This window comes from Bacillus rossius, chromosome 6, assembly GCF_032445375.1.
Source record: "Bacillus rossius redtenbacheri isolate Brsri chromosome 6, Brsri_v3, whole genome shotgun sequence".
NCBI classification, from domain to species: domain Eukaryota; kingdom Metazoa; phylum Arthropoda; class Insecta; order Phasmatodea; family Bacillidae; genus Bacillus; species Bacillus rossius.
The window spans coordinates 6,188,133-6,215,820 of record NC_086334.1 but is presented as its reverse complement, the minus strand read 5'-3'; the positions used below and the strand labels follow the sequence as shown (position 1 = coordinate 6,215,820).

The window sequence follows — 27,688 nt, the reverse complement described above, 5'->3', positions numbered from 1 at the left end:
CTGCCTTGCAAAGTCATTGACTTAAAACCCAGTTTCACAAGCCATGTTTATTTTTTCATATTTACTTTTATTTTAAGTTTTTTTTTTTTAATTTTCCCTCTATACCTCCCTTGCACATGTTGTTGTGCAACAAACATTTCTAACAGTAGTTATTCAATGAGTTTAATATCATGGGTGTTAAAAGGTTCGCAAATCTTCATAACTATCATCACTTGCGCAACTTTTTACGCCCATGATATTTCACTAAGCGAATATCTGTTGGAAATATTCGTGGCAGAAAACAAATGCAATAGATGTATCGAGTTAATATTTTAGAAAAAGTAAAAAAAAAAAAAAGGTAATGATGATGGCGTGTGAGACCGAACCTTCAAGTATTTATACATTTGATTAACCTGCAGGGTGTTTGCATGTTCCTTATTTACTGACTCTGTAAGCGGCCCTAAGAGTACTGCATCAAAAATGCATATAGGGCTCTAATAAAATATAGTAATTATTAACATTACTATGAGTTTAAAAAAATAGGGAAGTCTGGATGGAAGTTCACGCAGCAGAGTCTACGTTTATGAACAGAGAGATATTATGAACCAGAGATGCAAAATATGATGATTCAACGAACTGCATTGTTAATATATGACCAAGAGGCAAATGTATTTTTGATCCTTATTTTTTTGAAATCAAGGTTTTCATGGACGGTTGAAGTTATGGACCAGAAGGTAGAGTCCAACCTCTCGGCGGCGACGCTCTCCATGGTGCGACGCATGAGCGGGTACTGGTCCAGCACCACGTTGAAGTGCTCCACGGACAGCGAGAACAGGTTGCAGTAGGTCTCGGCGCGCACGCTGGCGACCCGGCGCGCGTTCGTCAGCAGGCAGATCTCGCCGAAGTAGGAGCCGTCGCTGAGGCTGGTGGCGACCTCGCCGTTCGCCATCACGATGTCCACGATGCCCTCCTGGATGAAGTACATCTTGTTGCCGATGGTGCCTTCCTTGATGATGATGTCTCCTGCGGCAGACGCACCACACCAGCGCTGCAACCTTCAACCATGTTCTAGAAACATGACCAACCACCATTCTGGACTTCTCCGCATGATGCCCTCCTGGATGAAGTACAACTTGTTGCCGATGGTGCCCTCCTTGATGATGATGTCTCCTGCGGCAGACACAGACACCAGCGCTGCAACCTTCAACCACGGTCTAGAAACATGACCAGCCACAATTCTGGTCTTTTCCGCATGATGCCCTCCTGGATGAAGTACATCTTGTTGCTGATGATGCCCTCCTTGATGATGATGTCTCCTGCGGCAGACGCACACACCAGCGCTGCAACCTTCAACCACGGTCTAGAAACATGACCAACCGCCATTCTGGACTTCTCCGCATGATGCCCTCCTCGATGAAGTACAACTTGTTGCCAATGGTGCTGTCCTAGATGGTGATGTACTTTGCCGAACACACCAGTCCTAAAACTTCCAGCTGTAGAATAGAACAGAAAATCTCGAAATGTGCGCCAGGTGTATTTTTTTAAATTTAAAATTTATTAATTTTTAAAAAAAAAATTTCATAAACCTTTTTACTATGAAGAAAATATTCTAGCCCAGTTAAAATTAGTTTTTTTTATCAGTGCTACGCTGGTACCTCAAGAGATAAATCAATAGCTGTCCTGCATTATTTAATATATACATTTTCTAGGGAATTCACTTGTGGACGTTGGTAAACGTTTAAAGTTCATTAGTTTGCCAAACTGTTTTCCTAATGTAGGTACACAGTTTTACTTGTCCACGTAGGTGCGCTCCGACGGCGAGGTAAGCGCGCAGTCAAGTACCTGGCTGGAAGACTTCGTATCTCAGCTTCGTGACGACGTCCGACACGAAGTTGGAGTCGGCGTTCGCGAAGAAAGGAACGGACGCCACCAGGGAGCGACAGTTGTAGTTGATGACGTCCTGCGGAAACCCAAGAAACCACGCGTGCGCAGTTCGAACACAACCTTAACGTCTTTCCAGTCCATGGTCCCCACAAGAGGGGGGACTGGGTGGACCCCTGGGTCCAGGGCCCGGGCCCAGATCTGCTTATTTTTAAATGTTTAACTATTTTAATTTTTTTACAAACTAGAAAAAAATCATATTGAATTTTTTTTTATTCAATGAAATTTTAGATGGTTCTACACCAACAGCTAATTTTATTTTTCTGTGAATATTTTCAATTTTATCTCAGTGCATGAAATAAATATAGATACATACTCGCTGTGGTTATTTTAAAGTAAAATAATTTTATAAATAAACCTTAGTTTGGAATAATAAAATAGTAACCATAATTGGACGGTGTTATGTAAAAATGGTTCAACCCACAAACATTTTCAACTGAGTAAATTGAGCTCAAAGTTGAGCACACAATAAACGGTATTGTCTCAGTGCATTGAATGTTTGGTCGAAAGATGGCACAGTAGCAAGGAATTTAAGTTAAAAATATTTAGCTGAATTAAAAGTGTCATTTTACCTACACAATTATTTCAATAACTTATTTTTTTTTTCCTTTTTTTGGTTAACTCATTTGTGCATAACACCATCCAATAAATTATACCCTGTATTTTCAGGTTGAATATCATTCTAAAAAGAGTGTGAGTAAGAAATAACCATGCAATTATAATGCAGCACGTGACTGTAAAATTGTGAAGGAGGGGGGGGGGGGCAGGTCGGCCGTCTCCAATCCTGGGTCCAGGACCCGTTATCAAATGTGGGGGCCATGCTCCAGTTCAGAGCCACGCGACTGCGTGAATGCGGCAGGTTCTTTAAATAGCCCGTATAAACACGTGGTTTGAATCTTACCTACTTGTAGTGTTTAATTTTCATTGGTCTAAATGTTAATGGCCTTTGAAAACACTTTATGATTAGTTTATCATTCAGAAATCAATAAAAATTAGGTTTTTCTCAAAACCATACAACCCTGAGTTTTTCATATTTCATTTTAACCAATATGGTTTATTTTTTGTTTTACTTAAATTTTATTTCTGTCGTTTTAGAATAGTTAGCCTATTTTGAAAAATTAACTAAAAACGTATTAAGAATATTAGCGATGGTTTAGTAAGTATTAAGAACATAAAATTAAGTAACATATATTAATTGCAAAAATACATGAAAGTAGCAATATTTCACCACTTTCGACTGCATTTGAAATATCAAGAAGTATTTTGTTTGTATTTTTTTAAGTAATAATTATTTCCGTAGGCATTAAATTTTTATGTGACATAGAGTTTCGTTTTCTTCCTCGCTGTAAGGGATATTTGCTATGTTATTTTTTTTATTAAAAATCTATTATTTTCCTTTCTTTATCTTTATAATGCTATTTGCCTGCTTAAGAAAGAATTTATTTTAATCCAATTTGCATGATTTCCTTAAAAAAGAAAAAAAATCAAGGTTACTAACCATGTAATGAAAGTAGTCATTAACACAGCGCTTTACAGAGAGTGTACCATATGAATTTGCATTGGAACTTAATTATAGACAGACGCAGGAGATATAGCAGGAGGAATATCATAATCAGTCGTTCTGTGTGTTGACTTTTTATTCTTCCTTTCAGTTCATTCTTGCGCCATATTGGTTAGACGGCCGAAACACTGGCCCAAGTGTAGTGTTTCAACCGTGGAAAGAGTTTTAAAATAATTTTTTTACTAAGAAATTGGCTGTTTTTACGACAGATATTATAATTAATACCTAATAACCATCATAAGACTTTATCGAGCACCGTAGTAGCAATGTTTAGGATGAAACAATGTAACGATGGCGAGTTTAGAAAGTGACTTCAAGTAGGTTGCAACAAAGTACAGAAGATATGGGAGATATGATTTACGCCTTAAAACATCAAAACATAGAGGGCAAATAGTTTAAAATATTTAATAAGAGCAAAAAGATGGGAAAAAAATCCAAAATGACTAGGTCTAATATCCCCCTTGAGTAGACCTGTACTGTTAATATTATAAAAATAACACTTTTCTTGCAGGCATACAAATAACAAATTAAAAACTGGATGGCTTCAAACCTGGGCTGGATGGCAGATATTGGATCGGCCAGACTTCCTCACTACAACCCGGCTCATCGTGAATTACTCTCATTACCAATTCATACTTCACGTCGTGATTTTTCTACATGTTCAGCACGTGAAATGAGTGGCCACAAGTGTGCTTTTCTACACGTTAAACACGTAAACTGAGTGGCCACAAGTGTGCTTTTCTACAAGTTCAACACGTAAACTGAGTGACCACAAGTGTGCTTTTATACACTTTCAGCACGTGAACTAAGTGACCTCAAGTGTGCTTTTCTTCACGTTCAGCACGTGAACTGAGTGACCTCAAGTGTGGTTTTTCTACACGTTCAGCACGTAAACTGAGTGGCCAAAAGGGTGCTTTTCCACACGTTCAGCACGTGAACTGGGTGACCACGAGTGTGCCGCCCGCTGGCGCTCACCTCGCGCAGCTTCTCGGACAGCTCGCCCAGGATGACCTCCTCGTCGAAGAACTTGCCCTGGTAGCGGTGCTCGAAGTACTCGGTGATGCGCTGCCGCATCTCGCGCGGCAGCTTGCGGTACGCCATGTACTCCTCCACCTGCTTCACCTGCGAGACACGCGCACACGCGCTCACACACGCTGGCACAGTACGTAGGCCGACTCACTCCGAATAACAGTATTCAGTGTGAGCTGACCCCACTTTGTTAACCTGCGAGAAATTCTGCAACATTTAATTCGCACCAAATGAACTACTTTAGATCAATTGCTAGGGACCGGAAAACTTCGCGGATTCAATGACCTCTAGGATAGCCTACATTATCCTCTGCATTTCTCCAGTAAACACGCGTGTTCATTGGGAACTAAATTGTGAGGCGTCTCCACTGGGTAGCTTGTGATTCGACGCCTCTTTGGTCGATAGTCTCTCATTGGCCCAGAGAGCTCCAGTTAAACAGCGAGCCAATAGCAGAACCAGCAGAATTGTACACATGTTTGAATTTCAGCCTATCACGAAATGAATCCGCGAATTTTTCCGGTCTCTATCAATTGCAGTAGCCTATATTTCGAAATGATTCATCCGATTTGACACGCCTACAAAATTGACATGAATGAAGATATAAGCTTCGGAAGAAGCATTAAAACACAAAGTTTTTTTTAAGTATTCATAAAACAAGCAGTCTATTGAAACTGCTGGTTCCACCGTCAAGTCGCTGATCGACTTATTTTTTTTTCACACCATTTGCACAAAAACACAAATTTCCTGAGGAAATTTAAACACTCGCAGAGTGTCTGAGTGTACTAGTATATTAAAACTACTTGCGGTATTTTAACTACATTTACCATGTTAAATTAAGTAAATCCAACGTTACGGGTGAGAGACAGGAACAGAATGATGATACCTTATTAGTTTCAGCACAGTTTTTAGGCCTTTGCAATTTTATAAAACTTTTATATAGAAAATCTGCCTAAGTTAAGGCTGAGATTACAACCTAAGCTATTTTAAAAGACCATAAAATAGCGTATATCGACAGTATTTTATTTCGGTTTAAGTGATTATTAAAAAAATTCAATACTAAATGCCAAAAACGTCAAAGAAATAATTAGCCTATACGTAGCAAAATGTCATCATTAAAATTAGACATTACAAAAAAATGATATACTATGCTTAAAATAGGCAGCATTTTGAACATTTAAAGAAATAATATTTTGGGGCTTAGTATTTGTAAAAGAAAAGAAATTAATTAGCTGACTGTACCACAGAAAACTCATTGAAATTAATTTTTTTTATTATCAGGTTTGTTTTGGAATTTATTAATTACGGTGTTTACAATATGTTGTCTACTTGATAGTACTTGAATTGTATACTTGATAGCAGTACTCAATGGCTAGAAAGCTGTTCACCGACAGACCATGCACTGTCCTTCATAGCAGTAGTCACTAGTTTCACACTGTCCAACGATCGCCCAGACCGTGACTTCCAAAGCAGTGGTCACTGGCGCCACCAACGTCCACAGACGGCCCAGGCACTGACCTCCTTATTCCGGGGCTCTGGAAAAATCTCCCGGCGATCGAGGCCTCCACACCCCGGGAAAAACCTGGTGCTCGGGCTTTGTGTCTACCCATCGACACAGTCATTTTGGGTTATATAGGAGGTAGTGGTGTTTCGGGAGGGAAATTTTATTTTTAAGAAATATTATCACTGGTCGGCCCAGGCACTGACCTTCTCGCGGTACTGCCGGCGCGAGGAGTCCAGGCTCTGGATGAGGTTGGTCGCGTGGCCCAGGAACAGCGCGTAGCACGTCGCGCCGCTGATCATGGACAGCATGGTGAGCCACATGTCCGTCAGCGACTGCGGCGGGAAGCGGCCGTAGCCGATGCACAGCATGTGCGACATGGCCTTGAACAGCGCCCACGAGTACTGCTCCAGCCAGAAGGACTCCTGCGCAGACGGCCGTACACACCTCGCACTCACGTCTTCATTGCAGTCACGCAATTATCATTTTAAAAGTGTATCAGAATCTTAATATGTTTATACTGTGAGTCAGATGGGAATGTATTTGATCCTCATTTATAATTAGAGACCGGAATAATTCGCGGGTTCAAAGACCTCCAGGATAGACTCCGCTACACACTACACACTCGGGCAAATGCCACCTGCTGTCTTGTGAGTCGTCTCGACTGAGTATCTGTGATTCGACACTTCTACGAGTGAGGGTCTCTAATTGGTCCTCAGTCTTCCAGATTAACAGTGAACCAGTGGTAGAAGCACAACTAAAGTATAATTATTTGAATTGTAGCATATCACGAAATGAATCCGCGAATTTTTCAGGTCTCTATTAATGATGAATCACAAAAAAACTCTCAAATAACTTCGTTTTTTTTTACGAAAATATAATAAATACCTGTGGGACGAACTGAAAGGTACGTTCGTAGCTCAAATATACTTAACTACGTTGTATACAAAAGGTTTTTTTTTTCTAATGCAACCATAATATTAATAATGAAAATTAACAGTCAAGTGAGCTGAAATAACAAGCGAATAATCGCGCCCACGCTAACATGCTTCAGAACCATTGTTTATACTAATAAACTACGAATTCATGAGTCTAGCTCTATATTAATGACGTTACAAATTTAATGCCACATAATAGTGACAATTTGTAAATTTAACGAGTTTTTGTCAAATTGCAGATGGATTTTTTTCCGATACTTGACGTTGTTTACTCTAACGAACGTGAGTTCGAATATCTTAAGTGTGATAAAAAAAATTGCAAATAAATTAATTTAACACTAATCGTTAGCGTAGTTTCACAAATCATACAAATGTCTAATTATCACGCTAGTTTTTGTTATAAGTTGCACAATCGTTTAATTTAACCTAGGTATTTAGTGAAATTATGATTTTATAAAAACTTTAAAGTATTATTACACAATATTTAAGTTTTTTTAAACAGAAGACAAAAATATCAAAGTTCTAAATTTTTGTATATGTATTTTGAATATTTTATCACAATAATAATCATCTGTTCAAAATCAACATAGCTTTATCAATATATTCATTATCACTTAGTTTTCATTATCATTACTTAGAAGTCATTATCACTTGATTATCATAATTCAATAATTATTACTAAGTAGGCCTACTCATCATCACTTAATCATTATCATATTATTTAAATATTATCACTTAAGAATCATTATCGCCATCTCTTAATCATTACCCATTATGATTATCATTACTTGTTCATCAATATCATTACGTAATCGTTATCACATAATTATCATAATTACTTTATAACTTATCATCATTGGAATCATTACTCAATTATCATAATCACTTTATCAATATAATTTAACCATCATGACTTAATAATAATTGTATTCATCAATTAAATGGCATTACTTAACCATTATTATAGTCACTTAATAACCATTATTATCATCGCTTAGTCATCATATTCATTAGAGACCGGAAAAATTCGCGGATTCATTCAGCGATAGGCTAAAATTAAAATACAAATACCTCTTAGATGATTTTGCTATTGGCTAACTGTTCATCTGGACGAATCTCAACCAATTATAAACCCTCAACCAAAGAAGGATCGAATCACAGACAAACCAGCAGAGACGACTTACAAGTCGGCAGCCAATGAACTTGCATTATTTGCCAAATTGTGCAGGGAAATGTGCAGCCTATCCTGAAGGCCATCGAAACAGCGAATTTTTCGGGTCACTAATAATCATCATCGTCGAAGCGCGTTTCCACGCTCGGCGAGTTGCCGAAATGGTTCATGTGCCACTCCCGTCCCGTGATCCCCACGAGGCGCGGTGGCCTGGATGATGGATGTGTGTCGCCGACAGCCGGACCGGCGAAGCGGTGACCGACGAGTATTACGAGCGCGTTTATCATCCGCCTGGTGCCGTTTTGCCCTTCCTCTCTCTCTCTCTCTCTCTCCCTCTCCCCAACTCGCGCAAGCCACACCTTCCTGCTCCCCGTCCCAGCGGAGGGATGCGGTCCCGACGGTTATCACTCAACTGCCAGCACCGCGGAACACTGGCGGTGAGTGATAAGCTGCAAGTGAACCCGACCACACACCTGGGTGAACTCGGCGATTTCAAAGCTGTTCCGAGTGTTCAGAAATGTCCTCTTGATACTACCCCGACTTGTGTCCTTTGAATAATTTCTGCAATTGGGAGGTTCGATTGAAATCCTTATTTCGGACATACGTCATTACTAGAGACCGGAAAAATTCGCGGATTCATTTCGTGATAGGCTGAAATTCTGCACATGTATACAATTCTGCTGGTTCTGATATTGGCTCGCAGTTTAAATGGAGCTCTCTGGGCCAATGAGGGACTATCGACCAAAGAAGCGTCGAATCACAAGCTACCCAGTGGAGACGCCTCACAATTTAGTACCCAATGAACACGCGTGTTTACTTGAGAAATGCAGAGGATAATGGAGGCTATCCTAGAGGTCATTGAATCCGCGAATTTTTCCTGTCCCTAGTCATTACTATTAATGTTCGCAGGCTTTCACGGCCAGTGTCTGAAGAAGTTTGGCTTCTGGGTTGTAGCCGCGTCCTTGGCAAATAATTCACCGACGTTTCGGTTGACATTGCAGGTCGCCATCATCAGGGGGGAGCAGTTACCGGTAGGTAACTACTGCTCCCTGATGATGGCGACTGCAATGTTGACCGGAACGTCGGTGAATTATTCGCCAAGGACGCGGCTACAACCCAGAAGCCAAGCTATTTCATACGTCATTGCTAGTTTGCACTGCATGTCTTGGAGAAAACCCGAAGAACGGGCAAAGAAATAGGAATACACAAACACACAGAAACCTAGCCAAAATCAGTGGAAGTCAGAAATGTTAAATGTACAGTTAGAAAACACAGAATCCCGTGGAAGTAATTGGAATGATATCACAGTACAGTCACCACCGCGCAGAGTGTTCATCTGTGCAGTGATAGGTTTGTGACTGATTCCTTTCACGGGATTCTCTGTGATGTCGGCACATTTATTATTTCACATCGACTAATCTTGACTTGTTCTCTGTGTGTTTTGTGTATTCGTCTTCCTTTGTCCGTTATTCGGGTTTTTATCTATTACATGGTGTGCAAAAATAGCAATGGCGTACATCCAAAATTGTGATTTTAATATAACCTAGCTTATGATTAAAATAACACATTAAAAATCAATTTAATAAATATTTACTTAAACGACCAACATTATTTATTCACTACACACTCTTAGATCAACGTGAAACGGTGACTTTGCATCAACAATAAATTTGGAATTGAAACACCAGTTTATATTAATGGTATAAAAGAAACGTATAAAACTTTCAGTAACTGAAACACACATTAACATTTAAATAAGGTTTCACATCGAGGAAATTATTTCATTCGGTCTCTGAAAATATAATGGGATGCAAACTAAAACATTAGTTTAATCCATTCGAAGGTCTCGGAGATTTCTTTTTTGTAGGTGGATTTTCAAAGGGCTTCATATCAGCTCGAATATCCTGTAGCAACAGCATCTACCGCTGAATCACCTTGCCAGACAAACACTGCCCGGGACCACGTAGGGACGAGGAACGTAGTTTATCACAGCCGTTGTACGCTGTAAAAGTGTTGTTCGTTATGGTTGAATGTTTCCTGCTTTCAAAGGCGCCGCCATGGGTGGAGAGATGCTTTCACGCCACTTTATTTTCAACGCTCTGGTCACACTCGCTTCCGTTAAAGGGGGAGGGAGAGGGTAGGCAATCAATCATCCGTGCCGACATAATGGTCCATAACAGAGATAATTAACGCACTGCCGGAATTCTATCTTCTCATACTTCCCTCCATAAAAAGTATGATTTGTATTAATTTGTAATGCGTATCATTTCATCTTTCAAGTTGTAGCAACCCTGGTAAAATAATGTAGTTGTATTCAACAAAAGAATTCAATACAACATTTTTACAACATAGAAAAAAACATTAGGCTAAATCTCGTTAATGATCGAAATTTGAAAAAGAGTAATGCGCTTTACCATACAGCAACAACTACAAATACAATTTCACAACGACGCGGGGTTAAGTGAAAAAAAAAAATTTAAGAAGAAAATTTAAAAAAAGCGATTAAAGCACCGGATTGTTAATCTGAAGGTCGTGCGATCGAATCTGCCCACCTCCGGATAATTTTAAACTGCTTTAAAGATTTTAAGTGACCATAAGAACTAACATAAAACGATTGTTACAGTAGAAGTAGCCAATACCGAAAAAATATAAAAATATGACTATCCACGAAGGTAGTGAACCTAGCTGGCGACACTAACTAGTACAACTGCGAAATACTATGTAGGATTGGAGATGAAAAAAAAATGACGAAAGTGCCCGAAGATAGTTGAGAACTACCGTTCTTGGGCATCCAGCGACGTAAATGTCCGAACATGGCCGATTCCTGCTGATTGATAAGCCACCACAAAATCGGAGTCCCATAAGAATAACACTGTGCTAGACTCCGCATTATATACTTCTATATATATATATATATATATATATATATATATATATATATATATTTCAATGTATTGTAGGCCTATATGATTTATTGGAAATCCGTGTCTACATTTCACATTTGATTTTTTTCTTTTTTTTTCCTTTCCCCCACCTTTTTTGTTCTCCATATTTATGTTGTTTGTATTTGTATTTGTTTTATATTCGTAAAGCGCCAGCCTATTTTGGACTTCGCCTGGTGCTTAGTAAAAAAAATATAAAAAAATATGTGAAAATGTGTATACAAGTGTTATCTTTGAAAGATTTGTGCAATGGGAGTGCATGACTTGATGTAAGCTTTTAGACATAGCCTACGCCAATGCAAGCACATGTGCTTGTGCTTGCAATGGCGTATGTCCAAAAGTGTATACAAGTGTACTGTTCGCTGCCTGGACCATGAAGCGAAGATGAAGTAGTCGGCGGATCTGACCAGGAATGCCCCGGCATGTCCGTGCAGACATGTCCGTGGAGAGACGTCCGTGCAGACACGGCGGCCACCCGGAGACGCACCCACCTGCAGCTCGTTGATGGCCACCCACGAGTTGGGCGGGAAGCCCTGCAGCATCGGCACCAGGAACTGCAGGCAGCCCGACCAGTGGCCGATCAGCAGCATCATGCAGATCAGGTTGAAGATGCGCATGAACACGCTGGCCATGTTGAGGAACTGCAACAGGGCAAGGGCCCGGGGGGCGGGGGTCACTGGCGGCGCTCCGGGCCCGACCGGCGAGGTCGCTACCACGTCGTAGGTCTCCGTCGCCGAGCCTCCTGCGACGCTACTGGACCGGCGAGGTCGCTACCACGTCGTAGGTCGCCGTCGACGAGCCTCCAGCTACGCTACCGGACCAGCGAGATCGCTACCACGTCGCAGGTCTCCGTCGCCGAGCCACCTGCGACGCTACTGGACCATCGAGGTCGCTACCACGTCGTAGGTCGCCGTCGACGAGCCTCCAGCTACGCTACTGGACCGGCGACCTCGCTACCACGTCACAGGTCTCCGTCGCCGAGCCACCTGCGACGCTACTGGACCATCGAGGTCGCTACCACGTCGTAGGTCGCCGTCGACGAGCCTCCAGCTACGCTACCGGACCAGCGAGATCGCTACCACGTCGCAGGTCTCCGTCGCCGAGCCACCTGCGACGCTACTGGACCATCGAGGTCGCTACCACGTCGTAGGTCGCCGTCGACGAGCCTCCAGCTACGCTACCGGACCAGCGAGATCGCTACCACGTCGCAGGTCTCCGTCGCCGAGCCACCTGCGACGCTACTGGACCATCGAGGTCGCTACCACGTCGTAGGTCGCCGTCGACGAGCCTCCAGCTACGCTACCGGACCAGCGAGATCGCTACCACGTCGCAGGTCTCCGTCGCCGAGCCACCTGCGACGCTACTGGACCATCGAGGTCGCTACCACGTCGTAGGTCGCCGTCGACGAGCCTCCAGCTACGCTACTGGACCGGCGACCTCGCTACCACGTCACAGGTCTCCGTCGCCGAGCCACCTGCGACGCTACTGGACCATCGAGGTCGCTACCACGTCGTAGGTCGCCGTCGACGAGCCTCCAGCTACGCTACCGGACCAGCGAGATCGCTACCACGTCGCAGGTCTCCGTCGCCGAGCCACCTGCGACGCTACTGGACCGGCGACCTCGCTACCATGTCACAGGTCTCCGTCGCCGAGGACCTGCTACGCTACTGGAACAGCGAGCGAGTCGTCAGCTGCAGGCGATGCAACAACACCATCTAGCAAGTACGGGACTCGGTGCAACATCTTCACGGCGTCGCCTCGGAAACAAGCTGGGTGCTCATCGTCGAGATTTTCAACGAATCCCGAAGCCCACAGCCCAGAAGATACAATAAGATTGCAACAAGAGCGTAGTGTGGCTTTAATACTGAAAACTGTTTTTACTCACACAATAATTCCAAGCCTTTACACACCCATCTTCATTGAAGGCTCGAGCTCACACTCTATACTATGTTAGTTTTTCATTTCTTCATTATATTGCCATTACTTTTCTATCAGTGTTTTTCCTGTAAGTTCATTCCGAGAGCTTCTGAATAAAAAATACTTATAAACACTAATAATTTACGTAACCATTAACAGCTCCAAAAAAATATTTCGTGGTATCTGGTGAGACAATGCAATGAGCTATTGAAATATATATTACAGGGAAACACCTTGACGAAAAGTAATGACCAAAAAAAATGTAACAATCAACAAAACGAATGAGACAGAGCTCTTTGGAAGTGTGTGTTTTTTATTAGTGCGTGGCAAAACAAAATATCTGCAGAAAAGTTGTAGGAATTTTGTTGGAAACAAGTTGCTGACATAATTTCGTTATCTTATTAATCCTCTAACAGCTAGGATTTTTAGAGTCTTAAGTTATTCGGACACTAGTGACAAATTTTATGAGCACGTTTTAAAAACCCGAAGAATATATATATTTTTTTCCTTTTGCGTTACTATTTATGTGCAAGTTAAATGGTGGTTGAGGAATTACTGATCATAGGCAACAAACTAAACATAACTGATACCTTGCCAAGATTTGTTTAAAATCTATGCAACGTCCAAAAAATAAGTTAAAAACTTATCTGTATAACAAATTTTACGTCATAAATGTTTTATTTTTGAGTTCTTTTTTCAATTATAAACTATGTGAGAAACATTCTAGGACTACGTACAGTTGTGTTAGAGTTCATTAAACGATTGAATGTCTATAAATTTTTACATAACAATTGTTAATAATTGATTTATAGTCATTGGAATATAACTCATAACACAAGAATGAAAGCATTAATTTCATATTACATTGTATTTTTTTAACAAGCTTGATTACAATGAAATTCACAATAATTGATTGAATTTTAAGACGAGGTTTCATAATGTTTACAAACAATTTTGAAAAGGTGCGGTACTTCGTTGATTTAATGACTAAAAAGATGAAATTTAAAGCAAATATTATATGAATATCTTATTTGAAACTTTATTTTCATCGCACTAATTTTATTTCTTAAACATTTTAATGTTTTTTCAACAAATATATTTTTGGGATAAAAAGTCATACTATTTTCTTACATTTCTATAGTCTTTAAGTTCAACAATTTTTACTTTACTGTTATTGAGAATTTCTACTGTATTTTGATGAACAATGTTTTATTTTTTACCATTTAAAGTAATAGGCTGTGCTTTCAGCACAGTAATTCGAGTATCTGCAAGAAGTTCTTCATCGGGTATAATCATCCACCAACAATAACTTATTTGGTATTGTATGTGACATCCATAAATAAGGTAGTGCATTTTTAATTTGAAAATTTGATAGAAGAATGCTTATACTTTACCCTAAAAATATCCAAGATAAAACTTTCAACAAACATACGACAGATAATATATGCACACGGTATTTGTAGCACTATGCATTGAAGTTCTTACATGTTAAATATAAAAGTTATTTTTATTACTATTATATACGGGCTAATACTTGCAAATATATCAATATCTCTTTTAATTTATGTTTCGTAACAAAATTTGTTCCCAGAAACTTATTAAGTGTTATACAGTAACGGTAAAAAGTCACTCAACTACACATAATCATGACACTTGCGTGACTTTTAAAGCTCGCAAAAAATATTGAAATTTTATGTGGTAGTAAAATTTGTGACCAAATAAAACGACAAAACAAGCTTTATTGACTAAATTTACAGAATATCCAATAAACAATAGCAATAACAAGAAAATTAAATACCCAATATGGCTTGTATATACAGATATAAACTAGCAGTAACCAAGAGCTCACTATTCAAAGTTTATTTCACATCTTATCCCTTGGCCGATATTGAGATTTATTTTTCAGATAAAAAGTGCATTTCCATGCTTGAACTTATTAGCACTGCGTTTGTGGAGACATTATGTTAATTTTCACACCCTAGTCAGGCCAGAAAAATCAACATTGCTAGGCATTTATATTTCTGTATTGGCAAAGCAGTTTACAATATAACTTATGAAAAAATAATAGTCACTTTTGAATTAAATTGAAACTTAAATATTTTATTCGATATCTCACAAGTAAAAAAAAAAATTTTAATTAAAGTTTTCTTGCGTAAATTGGCTAGTCTCACGATAAGAATAAAATAGTTATTTAAAAATTCTCTAACTCAGATCAGTGTCCGTGTACGAATAGGGTTAACGAAGAAAATTCTTGTAAGTTTAGACTCTAGGATGAAAAAACAATATCCCGGTATATATGGAAAAAATTAATTACTTAAAGCATCAGTAGAAATCTTCTGGTTACAAACAAACATTTTTTACTGATAAAAATGCGTATTAACTGATTTTATGTCACGTGCCTCTACCTACTACGACTACAATTCAGTACTATTGTGATAAAAGTGATATGGAAATAAAATAAATAATCGCTTCGCCCAGATTTCCTAAAGTTCCTAGTTTGATTCCTGCATGTAAATAATTAGAGTAAAGCATTTTCTTAATTGCGCAAAGTTCCCGATATCATATTTTCAGTACGGGAGTGCTGATCGTGTCTTTAGTTACAAAATTTAACGGGATTAGCAGGCACCGTTATTAAACATAACTGTGATTACGATTCAGATATTTCGTTAAACCAAAAAAATAAAGTAAACCTCTTGATCACGTACTAGGAAATTCGCACAATTTATGTTCATCCGAAGGACGCGGTTGTTCAGGTACTACACTTGCAAGTACATTTGTCTATATAAGATTTTAATCCTCGTAGCTATTTGAATGTAGAACACGCATGAACTACCCTAAGTATCAAATAGGATATCGAGTGGATTCGAAATGTTTACGCAACAAAAACCAAATACGTGCAGTTGCTTGCGTTATATATTTATATTTTATCATGAATGGCTATTATTTGTCACTGAATGACTTCAATTTACACCTTAAAAGATTTTTAGTAATGAACGTAAGAGTAATATTTTTTTTTTCTTAATGTTTCACTACAGTGTAAAATGTTGCTTTGGGTTCAGATGCACATGTAAGTTGAAAACAGTGATCAATGTATTTAAAATACTTTAGAAGTTAAAATATGTGTTCTCAAATAAGAGGGAATAACATTTATCAAGTAACCAAATTAAAATTTTTATTAACTCGTGGTACCTGTTTTAATGCCAAAAAAGTACTATCTTCTAAAGAAACCCGATAATGGTAAAAGCAACTTCTTTGACCCGAAAAAAAAATGTTAAATCTTCCCACAACACAAAGAAAAGCATTATGCCAGCAAAGTGACAGGATAGCAAGTCAGCGTTCTTAAAAAAAACTACAAAACCCAATGAAAATGAACTACAAAAACTTAATAAACAGAAGCAGCAAAGAGCCACACGAAAGAAAGCCATACAGAAGCATCAAACAAAGCAACTACCCTACTGTATTACAGTCAATGATTATCCTACGTAATTAGCAACTATATATTCTATCTATTCTCGTACCTTTTCAGCTTGCATGGTGAAGAATGACATTCGGAGGATCCCATTTACGCGGTTAGATTAAGAGACATTTGACTGTCGTTTGCCCTCAATAACTTTAGTTATGTTTACGTAACATAAAGAAACTATTCTTCTTACGTCTTAAGAAAAGAATCCCAATAAAACTCTATTTATTTCTTTATGTAGTATTCAAAGAAACTTGTGTTACTCAATTCAGCGTTACCCAATATCTAAAACAAAATCTAGAATGAATAAATAAAGCCAATTTATTGCTTTATATCAATAAACCAAGTATTTTCCCCCATCGATTTGAACCAGAACGTGACTTAAAATCGCTTAGATTTTATTACGTTGCAGCAAAATAAAAACAGATTGCACTAATATTTTTACAATTTATTAGAGTAATTCTTATTGCGGTCTACATTAATTACGGCCTACAGGCTCATCCAGGATGAATTTTTTTTTTTTTGCGAGGTATAAGCATGCGATATCCTGGTAATGAAGTATGTGCCATAAAACATGTTTACGAGTCGTTAAACAACGCACGTGAAAACATTTTCTGTTCAGAATATTAAAAGTGAATTTTGAATTACGCAGACGGCGTTTAGTCATAAGGTAGATTGCCTGACTTACATCCAGGAAGTTTCAGGTTGCATTGCAATCATTTTTGCTGCCTTCTTTTGGGCAATGTTTAGTGAAGTTATTCAAAATGTACCCTTGAAACTTCCTAGCCATAAAAAACATTGTCAGTAATTGAAACAAATATGTTCCTCGTATTCAGAATACAGCAACACAACATAATGTCTTTGTTTAAATGTTTCCTAGAAAATTATAAGCTAATATAAAAAAGTGGGAAATTTCCTTTCTTTAGAATAAAGACGCTATACAAAAACTAGCACAATATTTCCTCAAAGCTTTCAACAACCCTGAGCAACTAAATTATTGATGTCTTTTCGTTATGTTTATTTTAGTCGTATAAATTACGTACGGTATAAAAAAAAAATTTTCCTTACAAATTTGTCCTTTGATGTTAAAAATATATTTTATTTGGTTAAAATAATAAAAATTATATATAATGAAGGAAAATTTAGTTGTTAGTCAGTTAGCCGTTTAGAGATTTATGTAACAGTTTTAAGTGTTTTTGTGATTTACATGATAAGAATTAAATTATAGGAAATATTTATTTCATATTTATATATTAATTTCACAAGATTTTTATTGAAACATTTATATTTCCACAGATTTATATATGATTTAGAATGCATAAAGGTGAGATTTTCTACTTAAAAAATACCTTTTAGGCAACGCATGCGGCACAAATCCCATTTTTTAGCAGTCGAGATATGGATTCTGTGAGTGCAATTCACTATTTAAAAAAAATCTGCTCATTTTTGAGTTACCTTTTGTTTGCTGTCCCGGAGGAGTTCTTAGTCCAAATATTATATAAAATTGTAGGACAGCATACATTTTTGGTAGTCTTAAAAAATTAAGTATGTGTAAGGCTTTAGCAACTTAGCTAGTATTTTACTATATAAGATAGTTGATGCTGGATGCAAACCAAAGAATAATGTGTAAGGCGCTCGTATTGCTATTATTATCTTCAAACTTTTGATGTTAGTGACTTCATTTTTTTCTTTTAATATTTCATATTTTTATACACGACTGTAAATAAATTCATAATACAACCATATTTAATTGTTTGTAATAAGATTATTTTTTAAAAAAATCCTTATTTAATAAAGTTTATGAACTTAATTATAAATTTTTATATAAGTCCTAGAATGTGCTGAAAGAAATCAATCATATGGTATACAGTTTTGGATTAACCCCAAATCCTTGAAATCTCAGGTTTGAATAGTTTTGGGAACACCGTATTTTTTATTTATTGTAAGATAAACTAAAAATAAAGAATTTCAAGGCAAGGTTATTCCAAAACAATATACCACACGATTTCATGCTTTTTGAACATGCTAGGACTTACATAAGAATTTGTCTTTAAGTTCAAAGAAAAAATTACAAACAAAAAAAACTTTTACTAAACATTTTAATGTGATTGTATTATGAATTTATTAAAAAAATATGCAAAAACACGAAATAATTTACGCAAAATAATTAGAATAATACCCCCCTTAAGGAATAAATAACCATTACGTCCTGATAGATATGCCAAAGTGATTAACTGATATCTTCTGACAGCATGACTGTGTTGAACTTACCTAGACATTACAAGACAAAGACCAAGATAGGGGATGAGTAGTAAACAAAATAATCTCACCAGCTGATCACAATATGTAGGGGCCTACTCTTGTAGTGCCCGATCACATATGTTGATGGATGTTACGTCTCTTGATAACAGCTGTTCGTGGTAAGTGATGACCAAGAGCTGATCACTAAGAGAAAGATAGACCTCTCATAGTATCACAATTTTAGAGTAAACACGGCGTACCTGGATAGAATGGAATATGTGCTAAGATAACTGTTTCTGCCAGTACTGATAAAAGTATCTCACGATACTGAGGTTTTCAATGAACGACACAACAAAAGAGGCAAATAAATTTCCAATGCAGCACCATTTTGTTTAATTTTAACAAAACTTACTTCATTTACAAATCACCCTACACGTTTCATAAATAATTTTGTCCTGAGCAAGCCCGATAGTGTAAAATCCTTTCGGAAAATTATGCTCGGCGCCATACAAAGTCTCATAAACTAAATGTAAGAAGAAAAAGTTGAGAACACGCGTTACTTTGATGTATATTGCGATTCAGTCCGCCCACCCATGCATATTTGTTGATGTAAGAGGAGTATCGTATATATCAGCAGTAATGAAAAGAAAATTACTGAGGTTAAGATAATAATGGGAAATATTTGAACCAAGTTTACTTTCCTCGCCATTTCCTGTTTCATATAAATAACTTACCTTAGGTTATGGATCCCCTTATGGAAGCGTGCGTATATTCTTGTGATCTCAAACTCGGCCTCACACATAAACAGTATCTGTTTCATGTCGATGGGCAGAGGAGTGAATTGTATCGGAGGGATACGCAAATGACGATCAATACAGGGCGACGAAAAGTCGATGGTTTGGGGCATAAATCGCTTTCTTCATTCAGTGGCGCGGTTTAGCAATCGAGTGTCCCGCTGGCGGCCTTGCAAGAAAAAAAAAGAATGCGACAAGAGAGATACGATAGAGGCAGAGAAAGATTGCGGCAACCCATGCAGGCCAAGACAGGTAAAAGCGAGGCTGTGGAAGGGGTGTTAAAGCCAGAGTTAAAGAGGGTTCCAGGCTTGCGGTGGGTCAGCCAGCGGAGCGGCTATGCAGAGAGCATGCAACGCGATCACAGCAGCGGCGCAAATGCGAGCTAGAAGCAACCAGCACAATTTACGGGGGGGTTACCTTAAAAACCAGATTGCTTTTGCTGAACTTTGACTTCTTTTTGCCCGGGCCATCTGAGCTGAGGCGACCCCTCCTTTCTGTGCGCTTTTTTTGGAGGTTCTGCAAGATCTAGAAAAAAAGAAGCCAGAAACACACGGTAGAAAGAGAGAGCACAAAGCCATCACCCACAAAGAGAACACACATTCAGGCTGCCCCAGGGGGGCGGGGGGCGAATAGGAACAGAGATTGGTTACAGTCCTCGTCGAAAGCAAAGTGGAGAAAAATAAAGAATTAGTGATTACTTTGGAGTTTTGTGCAGAAAAATAGAATAATGCAGAAAGAAAGCTGAAGAGGGCGGTAATCGAAGCTAGAAATTTTAATCCGATTATCATATTAATTTAGTTACTTTTATTTGATTTAGTTTTTAATTTTGTTCACACTCTATTTAGCTTGTTATTTAGTTCAACATCTTTGCACGTGCTTAAGTGAACTTCCTGCTTATGGGGAAACCGAGCAAAAATTTTCCGTTAACTTTTGTGACTGGCGGTAGCCTAGCTCCGAACTATTTTTTTTAGAACTATACACAGCGTACCTCAGAATTTTACTACATAAAGTGAGTACTCCCCTTGAAATTAAATTGTGAATTCACCAACTCTAATTTCAAGCGTATTAAAAAGTTTAATTTATTGTTTCTACGTAATGACTCTTGTCAAATGTAGCCCAGTATTTATATGCTTGAGAGCAACGAAACGTTTTACCTCAGGAAGGAACATTTTGACAGCAACAGGAAATAATTTTCCCTATCAGCTTGTAATTGTACGCACAATTATTGTTTTTTGATTTAACGTCGGGAGCCGCTGTACTATTTGGCTCAGAGGGGCCAGCACCAGTCACAATGTGCAATGCAGGCTGGCCAGACAGCATTCTGCCGCGTGCACACATTCCGTGCACACTGCTGGGCACAGTGTACACCACATGCCGGATACAAGGGGCACACATCGCAAGCATGGAGACATCTGGGCAGAAGAAGGGGACACTAGTGCTATCTCTCCATGCACACGACCAACACTCAAAGAGTAACTAAGCACACTCAGGAAAGAACAGTGTGGCGGGGCGAGGCAGAAGGGTAGAAGGAACACGGGGGAACGAGGTTATCGATATGTTTTCGGAGGACCAGGGTCGAAAAAAGAATCGTTGATTCGGGACCGGTCCGAGGTTGTGCGTCGACTTGCGAGTGCTCTGGGGCCGTCGGTCGTCCAAGGACAGACGTGGTGTCGTGGCAAAGGGGGACGAGAAGTGAGAGAGAAACAAAAGACAGAGAAAGTACAGAAACAAAACAAAAAGGAAAGCTCGAAAAGCTCTGAAGCACAAAGCAAGCCAGTGCTGCGACTTACCTGCCCACGCGTTCCGCGCGCCTGACGCGAGGTTTTTGTGGCACTTACCGAGTGTGCCGTGCTCGATCGACGGTGGGAACGATTGGTCGAGGAACGATGTCTCGATACCTCGATACCTCGATACGTGCTAGACTCCCGTGTCACAAGTTGACCGTCACCATGCGTGCCCTCGATACAGCGCGAACAATGCCATCAGTCGGCTCATTTTTTAGGTATGAATAAGTTGATAAAATACAATATAGCTTACCGGTTTTTGTTAAAATTAATATTAATGGTTATAAACTACATTACTCTTTATCAAACGCATTCAATAATTAAACAAATGAAAATTTAAATCCCATAAATGTAAGGGCAGGGGTTAAAAATTAGATTTTTTAATGGCTTAAAAATTATTTTATTACTACTCCTGTACTGGATTAAATTCATTAAAATATGAAGGTTATACGTTATCCACGGGAACTACATTTCTCATTTAATAAATGTCAAAATACCAAGCAAATAGACATAGTGCGTTTGTTTCCAGATTATAAATCAATTTTCATGTGGATTTTTATTGACGATTTGTTTTATGATTTCGAGAAAGGTAGGATGGGAACTGAGGAAGGTGAGTTCCAATCAACTAAAATCAATGTGCTATAAAAATAGCAAGCTACTGAAACATTTAAAAATAATAAAATGGTCGATTACATTTAGTTTTTTAAGAGAAACTTCCAAATATATATCTATTATGTCAAAAATAGACTACAATACAATATCTTTTATAAATGTAAGCACATAAACAAACAATAATTAAATTGTTCTGGTGCCGCACTTACGCAACAAAACTTTAAAAAGTTTAGGATTGCTAAACAAAAACCTTATTTTTTTCTAATAACAGAAAAAGAAATTGAAAACACCGAAATTAAATTAATGTAGCTCAACGATGTATTAACAGCAATTGATTTAATAAAATTTACAGACAATTAGAAAATTGGAAATAGCAGCATTAATTTAGGTGCGACACCTTCCCAAATGAATCTTCTATTCTAAGGCCCCTTTCACACCTAAAAATTGTGCCTAGAAAAAAAATTTAATAAGACATAGTAAAAAATTATATATATATATTTTTTCATGCTGCGAAAATACTGAATTGAATGTGTATACGATATTAAGTCTGCGTTAAAATTATCCATTTTTAAATGATATAATAATTTAATATATTAAAAAACATTTTTTTTGCCTAATTATGTGACAAACCAGTTTTTTTTTTACATCTGGACGACAAATTCTCGCAGAAAACTAAACTGGACTTGTGATTTCTAATTTAAAACATTATACGATATTTATTTATTTAAACTAAATTTAATATGCATACCTTTATGTGAAAAACTTTTAAAATTTGGTAGGTTTTTGACTATTAATAAAGTTGTGGACACGTTATTTAAAGATATTATGAAGATGTCTGTAAACAGCCACTAGCATCGACTTTTAACCTGAAATCGTTCAGTTGAAAAAAGAATAGTATGGTTATTCTGTGGGTATATGTCATCAGGATAAAAAGAAAATTTGACAAAAAGCTATGTAAAATTTTCAGTTTCATAAATAAACGACACTTAATTTAATAACTGCACTAATAAAAATTTTTAATATGTTTATTAAATAATAAACTGTTTAGTGCCAAACATCCTTAAAATATAACTATGAAACATCAAATTGATGTAACAATGAAAGATTGAGGATAAAAATAAGTCTTTTACAAACAAAGTATATGTTGAAAGATTCACCAGATCAAGCAATTCTTAATGCATTTGACTAACTTATTTCCTTAAGAATTAAGTTCATTTTATATAAACTACAAAACTGTCAGTTTTATCGATAAAATATAGAGGTACGCTCAAAACACCTTCAAAAAATAGTTTCTAAAGTTAGAAATTTTTTTAGTTGTAACTATTAAAAATATATATCTCCCAATTTATCTGTGGCAAATAAGCACATTTTGCTCTACCCTATGCATGTACATTTAAGGTCAGTAAAGAAATATTGTTTTACAAGATGAAGCAATTCTGGCCGTTGAATTGGGTTAATAAAAGATACTCCTTTGTGGCTCACTCATTGGAGGGAACTGACAGTAGTGTGAAAGGAGCATAGACACCTATCACATTGCGCAAAATGCTGAACATCTAAGAACATGAAAGCATAAACAACTCTTCTATATCACATTTTCAGGCGAGTTATTTGCAAACGTGACAAACCTTAAGGATAAAAACTATGGAAAACAACGAATCCAGAGACTTTTAGTCCATGTAGGATCAAATAGCATCGCATTTATAGCTTGGCTAATACACCATGCTCTTAACTTGTTTTGTGAAGGTTTAATGTCAGTAACTATGTCTCAATAAGAGAAAGAATGCACGCATATACAATTCCAGCTTAATGCCACGATGTCCATAAGTGATTTTTTTAAAAACAATAATAACAAATTATTTCTAAATAGCATGGTTGTTGTGTATTAGTAATGTACACCCAAATTTGATAAATTTTAAAGATAAATTTTTAAGCAATACAAAAATAAGCCTATTTTTATTTATGAGTGATCCTTGGTGTGGTATTTATTAGCTCAGCTTTCTCTACGGCATCATGTTTATATGCTTTACTAACGGAGGTTTAAAATCGTTGTTCACGTTAGATTTTTTAATATGATAGGCTTGTGAAATTGTTAAAACAAAGAGTCTACTATTATTTTTTATGGCGATCAGATATCATCTGGATTGGCTGCTTTCTGTAAAATGGCGTCTTCAGTTAGTCGCAACCACACTCTCCAGTTGAAAACCGACTGTGTTTGGTGTAAAACAGTAACATTTTCAAATTCAAACTAAAGCAATAACCAAAGAAGAAAAAAATAAGATCAGTTAGGAGTCACCAACAAAGATAAAAGTTATAACATTACAACCTCTCGCGTGTTTCAATTTTGAAATTTTCAAAGCTTTTGTCAGGAAAAAAGGATTATTTCCGATGGTAAGAAAATAACTGCCCCCACTGCAATAATTTTGCAATCCCGATTACCACCAATAAGAGCACTCTGGCTGCAATAACACTTTTGAAAATTTCTGTGGATATTTTTCGCGAACGTGCTTAATGTATGCGACGCATCGGGGTTCCAAATGCAGACAAATGTCCTAATTAATAGGCGAACACGACAACTGAAGACGCCTCTGTTGTCTAGCTTGATAGCTAGAACAAACGTCCACTAGCACCTTAAAGGGCCGTGTGTACGCTTTCGGTGTCCGGTAACCAAACACGCCAGAGCAAGAAAGTTACGTCCACAATATTACAATATTACGCATCCTCAAACAAGACTGCAAGTACGGAACTTAACAAATTGTTCGTTTAGTGAACCGATGATTAGGGACCAGAAAAATTCGCGGATTCAATGACCTCTAGGACAGCCTCCATTATCCTCTGCATTTCTCAAGTAAACACGCGTGTTCATTGGGTACTAAATTGTGAGGCGTCTCCACTGGGTAGCTTATGATTCGACGCTTCTTTGGTACATAGTCTCTCATTGGCCCAGAGAGCTCCAGTTAAACTGCGAGCCAATAGCAGAACCAGCAGAATTGTACACATGTTGGAATTTCAGCCTATCACAAAATGAATACGCGAATTTTTCCGGTCTCTACTGATGATTCATAATTTCGCTTATATATTTTCTGCCAAGCAATAATGGATTATGTTGATCAATGAGTCCAAAATATAAAACAATAAAAAAGAGGAGAATTAATTAACTTATACATACGCTGGACATCTAAATTGACTAACGAAAAACAAAACATTTGAAGAAACGAGGTTTCTCCCACTCTAAAGGGGTTTACCAGCTTGTCTCACATTTAACTGAATTTAAATGAATTACTGCCTACAAAAAAATTTCATCTTGCGAAATATTAAAAATAATGATATAACCGGAATAAGGAATAAAATTATAGGTTAAAAAACACGTATATGTTCAATTAAGTGCACACTTTTCATTAATTTATCTAAATCATTATAATAAACCAATGAGAGTACATTATTTTGTGCATTTACTCTGTATGTGTATCAAGTACAAAAAATTTTGTTATAATTTAATCGTAGCTTAATTCTACAATGCTAGTAAATATGAAATTAATTTTTACATGCTTTCTTCATAACGAATCATAAATTTGGTGACTTAAAATACAACATAAATTCTGCAACCTTAAGAACTCAAGAGGAATTATAAAATATTCACGAGCTCTCATTATTTTTTTGGCTTGATTCCTCGGTATTGTGATCATCTGACTAATCTTTGGTACATATGATATTTCTTTTTGTCACTTCCAGTTTATTTCTGCAAGAAAGCTTAGCAATCGTCATCATGATGCATTTGGATGGATCAAGCGCAGATGATTCACGAAGTAGGGACCGGGAAAATTCGCGGATTCAAAGACCTCTAGGATAGCCTCCATTATCCTCTGCATTTCTCAAGTAAACACGCGTGTTCATTGGGTACTAAATTGTGAGGCGTCTCCACTGGGTAGCTTGTGATTCGATGCTTCTCTGGTCGATAGTCTCTCACTGGCCCGGAGACCTCCAGTTAAACTGAGAGCCAGTAAGCAGAACCAGCAGAATTGTACACATGATTGAATTTCAGCCTATCACGAAATTAATCCGCGAATTTTTTCCGGTCTCTATCACGAAGTAACTTCGGATTGAAGTGTCGCAAAATGCTATCATCTGCTGGTGGTCACGTCAGCCGAGAAGATGCTCTTTAACGGAAAGTGTCTTCAACTCGAAACTCCGGGTGGCGCTTGGAGGTGCGGAGCCTCCTTCTGCGGCCCCAAGCTGACGTCTGTGAGTGAGGTGCTCCCGTCGACAGAGTGTCCTGGGTCCTGACCTCCCGCCCTGGGGGGTCAGCGGCAGGTCACCGAGGCACAGACCTTCCACCGACCCGGAAGTGATCCCCGCTGACCCTCCGGGGGGTTTCCTCGACGCCCTTTGGGTTGAAACTTGCTAACAAGGCGGTCATCGCGCCGTCGACCGACCGGGATAGTGAACCTTCACGTACCGAACAGGCCCAGCCAAGTGTCAAAGGTTTGCGGCCTGTTGCACACCCCTGAGGGGAGAGAAACTGTTTCCTTGCTAACTTTACCTTGCCAGTGTAACTTCAACCCCCCCCCCCCCCTGGTCGTTATACTCTAGAAATTTCAACGTAAAAGTTACAAAAATTCCCACGTAAGACTGCAGAAGACTTAACTTATAATTCGGTCTCACAAGCCACGTTGATTCTTTTCGTCTTTTTTTCCTCCCGTCATCATTTTTTTAAGTTTTTTTTCCTGAAATTTTGGCTCGATATCTTCCTTTCATTTGTGGTTCTGCTACAATATTTTCAACATATATTCACTTAGTGTTATACCATGGGCGAAAAAAAAAAACATTGCGAAAGTTTTATTAATTACGAAGGCTTGCGCGTATTTTTTACACCCATGATTAGAGACCGGAAAAATTCGCGTATTCATTTCGTGATAGGCTGAAATTCATACATGTGTACAATTCTGCTGGTTCTGCTATTGGCTCGCAGTTTAACTGGTGATCTCTGGGCCAATGAGAGACTATCGACCAAAGAAGCGTCGAATCACGAGCTACCCAGTGGAGACGCCTCACAATTTAGTACCCAATGAACACGCGTGTTTACTTGAGAAATGCAGAGGATAATGGAGGCTATCCTAGAGGTTATTGCATCCGCGAATTTTTTCGGTCCTTACCCATGATATTACACTAAATGAATATAGATGGAAAGAAAGTATTTTTGGCAGAAGAGAACATGCAAAGGAGGTATCGAGATTAAATTTTAGAGATAGCCCTGAAATAAAAGTTATAGCAAAAAAAATGTAAAATGTTTAGAAACAGAGACTATTCTCACGGGTACGTAAGTTTATAAAAGCAAATACTTCAACGGACGAACAATAAAATATTTTGTCAGTATTAAACATGACCTAACATGCTTACATGCGTAAACAAACTTCCCATTGTCCTGTAACCTACAGGTGGATAGAGATTTTTTTTTCTAAGAGTAATTAAAATTGTTCATATTTTCACTGCACATGCAATATTGATATCGGCTTCGTCTTGGTTAATGATGGTTTGAACACAATACGAATCATTTCAATTTTGGTTTTTTGTTAGTAGTGCTAGGTAAACAGCGTGACCAGTGGCAGCCAAGTTTTTAAACCTTTATCATTTAAATTAAAAAAAAAATGGTTTTAATTGATAAAATGATGTGTTTATTATTTAATATTTTAAATGGCCTAGCTTTTGAAAGAAATCACGTAAAATATTTATTGTTGTTAGTTAAATTTTTTAAATGGCAGCTTAAATCTCTTTGGTTTGCTGTTAATAATTTCAAATAAATATATATTTCAACTTAAAATGTTTT

The 27,688-nt window shown here is 37.9% G+C and overlaps 1 protein-coding gene across 2 annotated transcripts in view; it reads right to left on the bottom strand.

Moving 5' to 3' along the window:
- LOC134532552 (potassium/sodium hyperpolarization-activated cyclic nucleotide-gated channel 2) overlaps positions 1-27,688 on the bottom strand; it is a 154,823-nt gene that overhangs the window by 1,542 nt on the left and 125,593 nt on the right. The window contains exons 5-10 of one of the 2 annotated variants that reach the window (XM_063369069.1): positions 19,889-19,996; positions 11,551-11,700; positions 6,215-6,433; positions 4,457-4,603; positions 1,822-1,939; positions 726-1,002 (exon numbers count right to left, since the gene is read on the bottom strand). In XM_063369069.1, coding sequence (XP_063225139.1) covers positions 726-1,002; positions 1,822-1,939; positions 4,457-4,603; positions 6,215-6,433; positions 11,551-11,700; positions 19,889-19,996 — 1,019 coding nt within the window. The remainder of the gene's footprint in view (positions 1-725; positions 1,003-1,821; positions 1,940-4,456; positions 4,604-6,214; positions 6,434-11,550; positions 11,701-19,888; positions 19,997-27,688) is intronic. The other variant, XM_063369070.1, reaches the window with a different exon arrangement.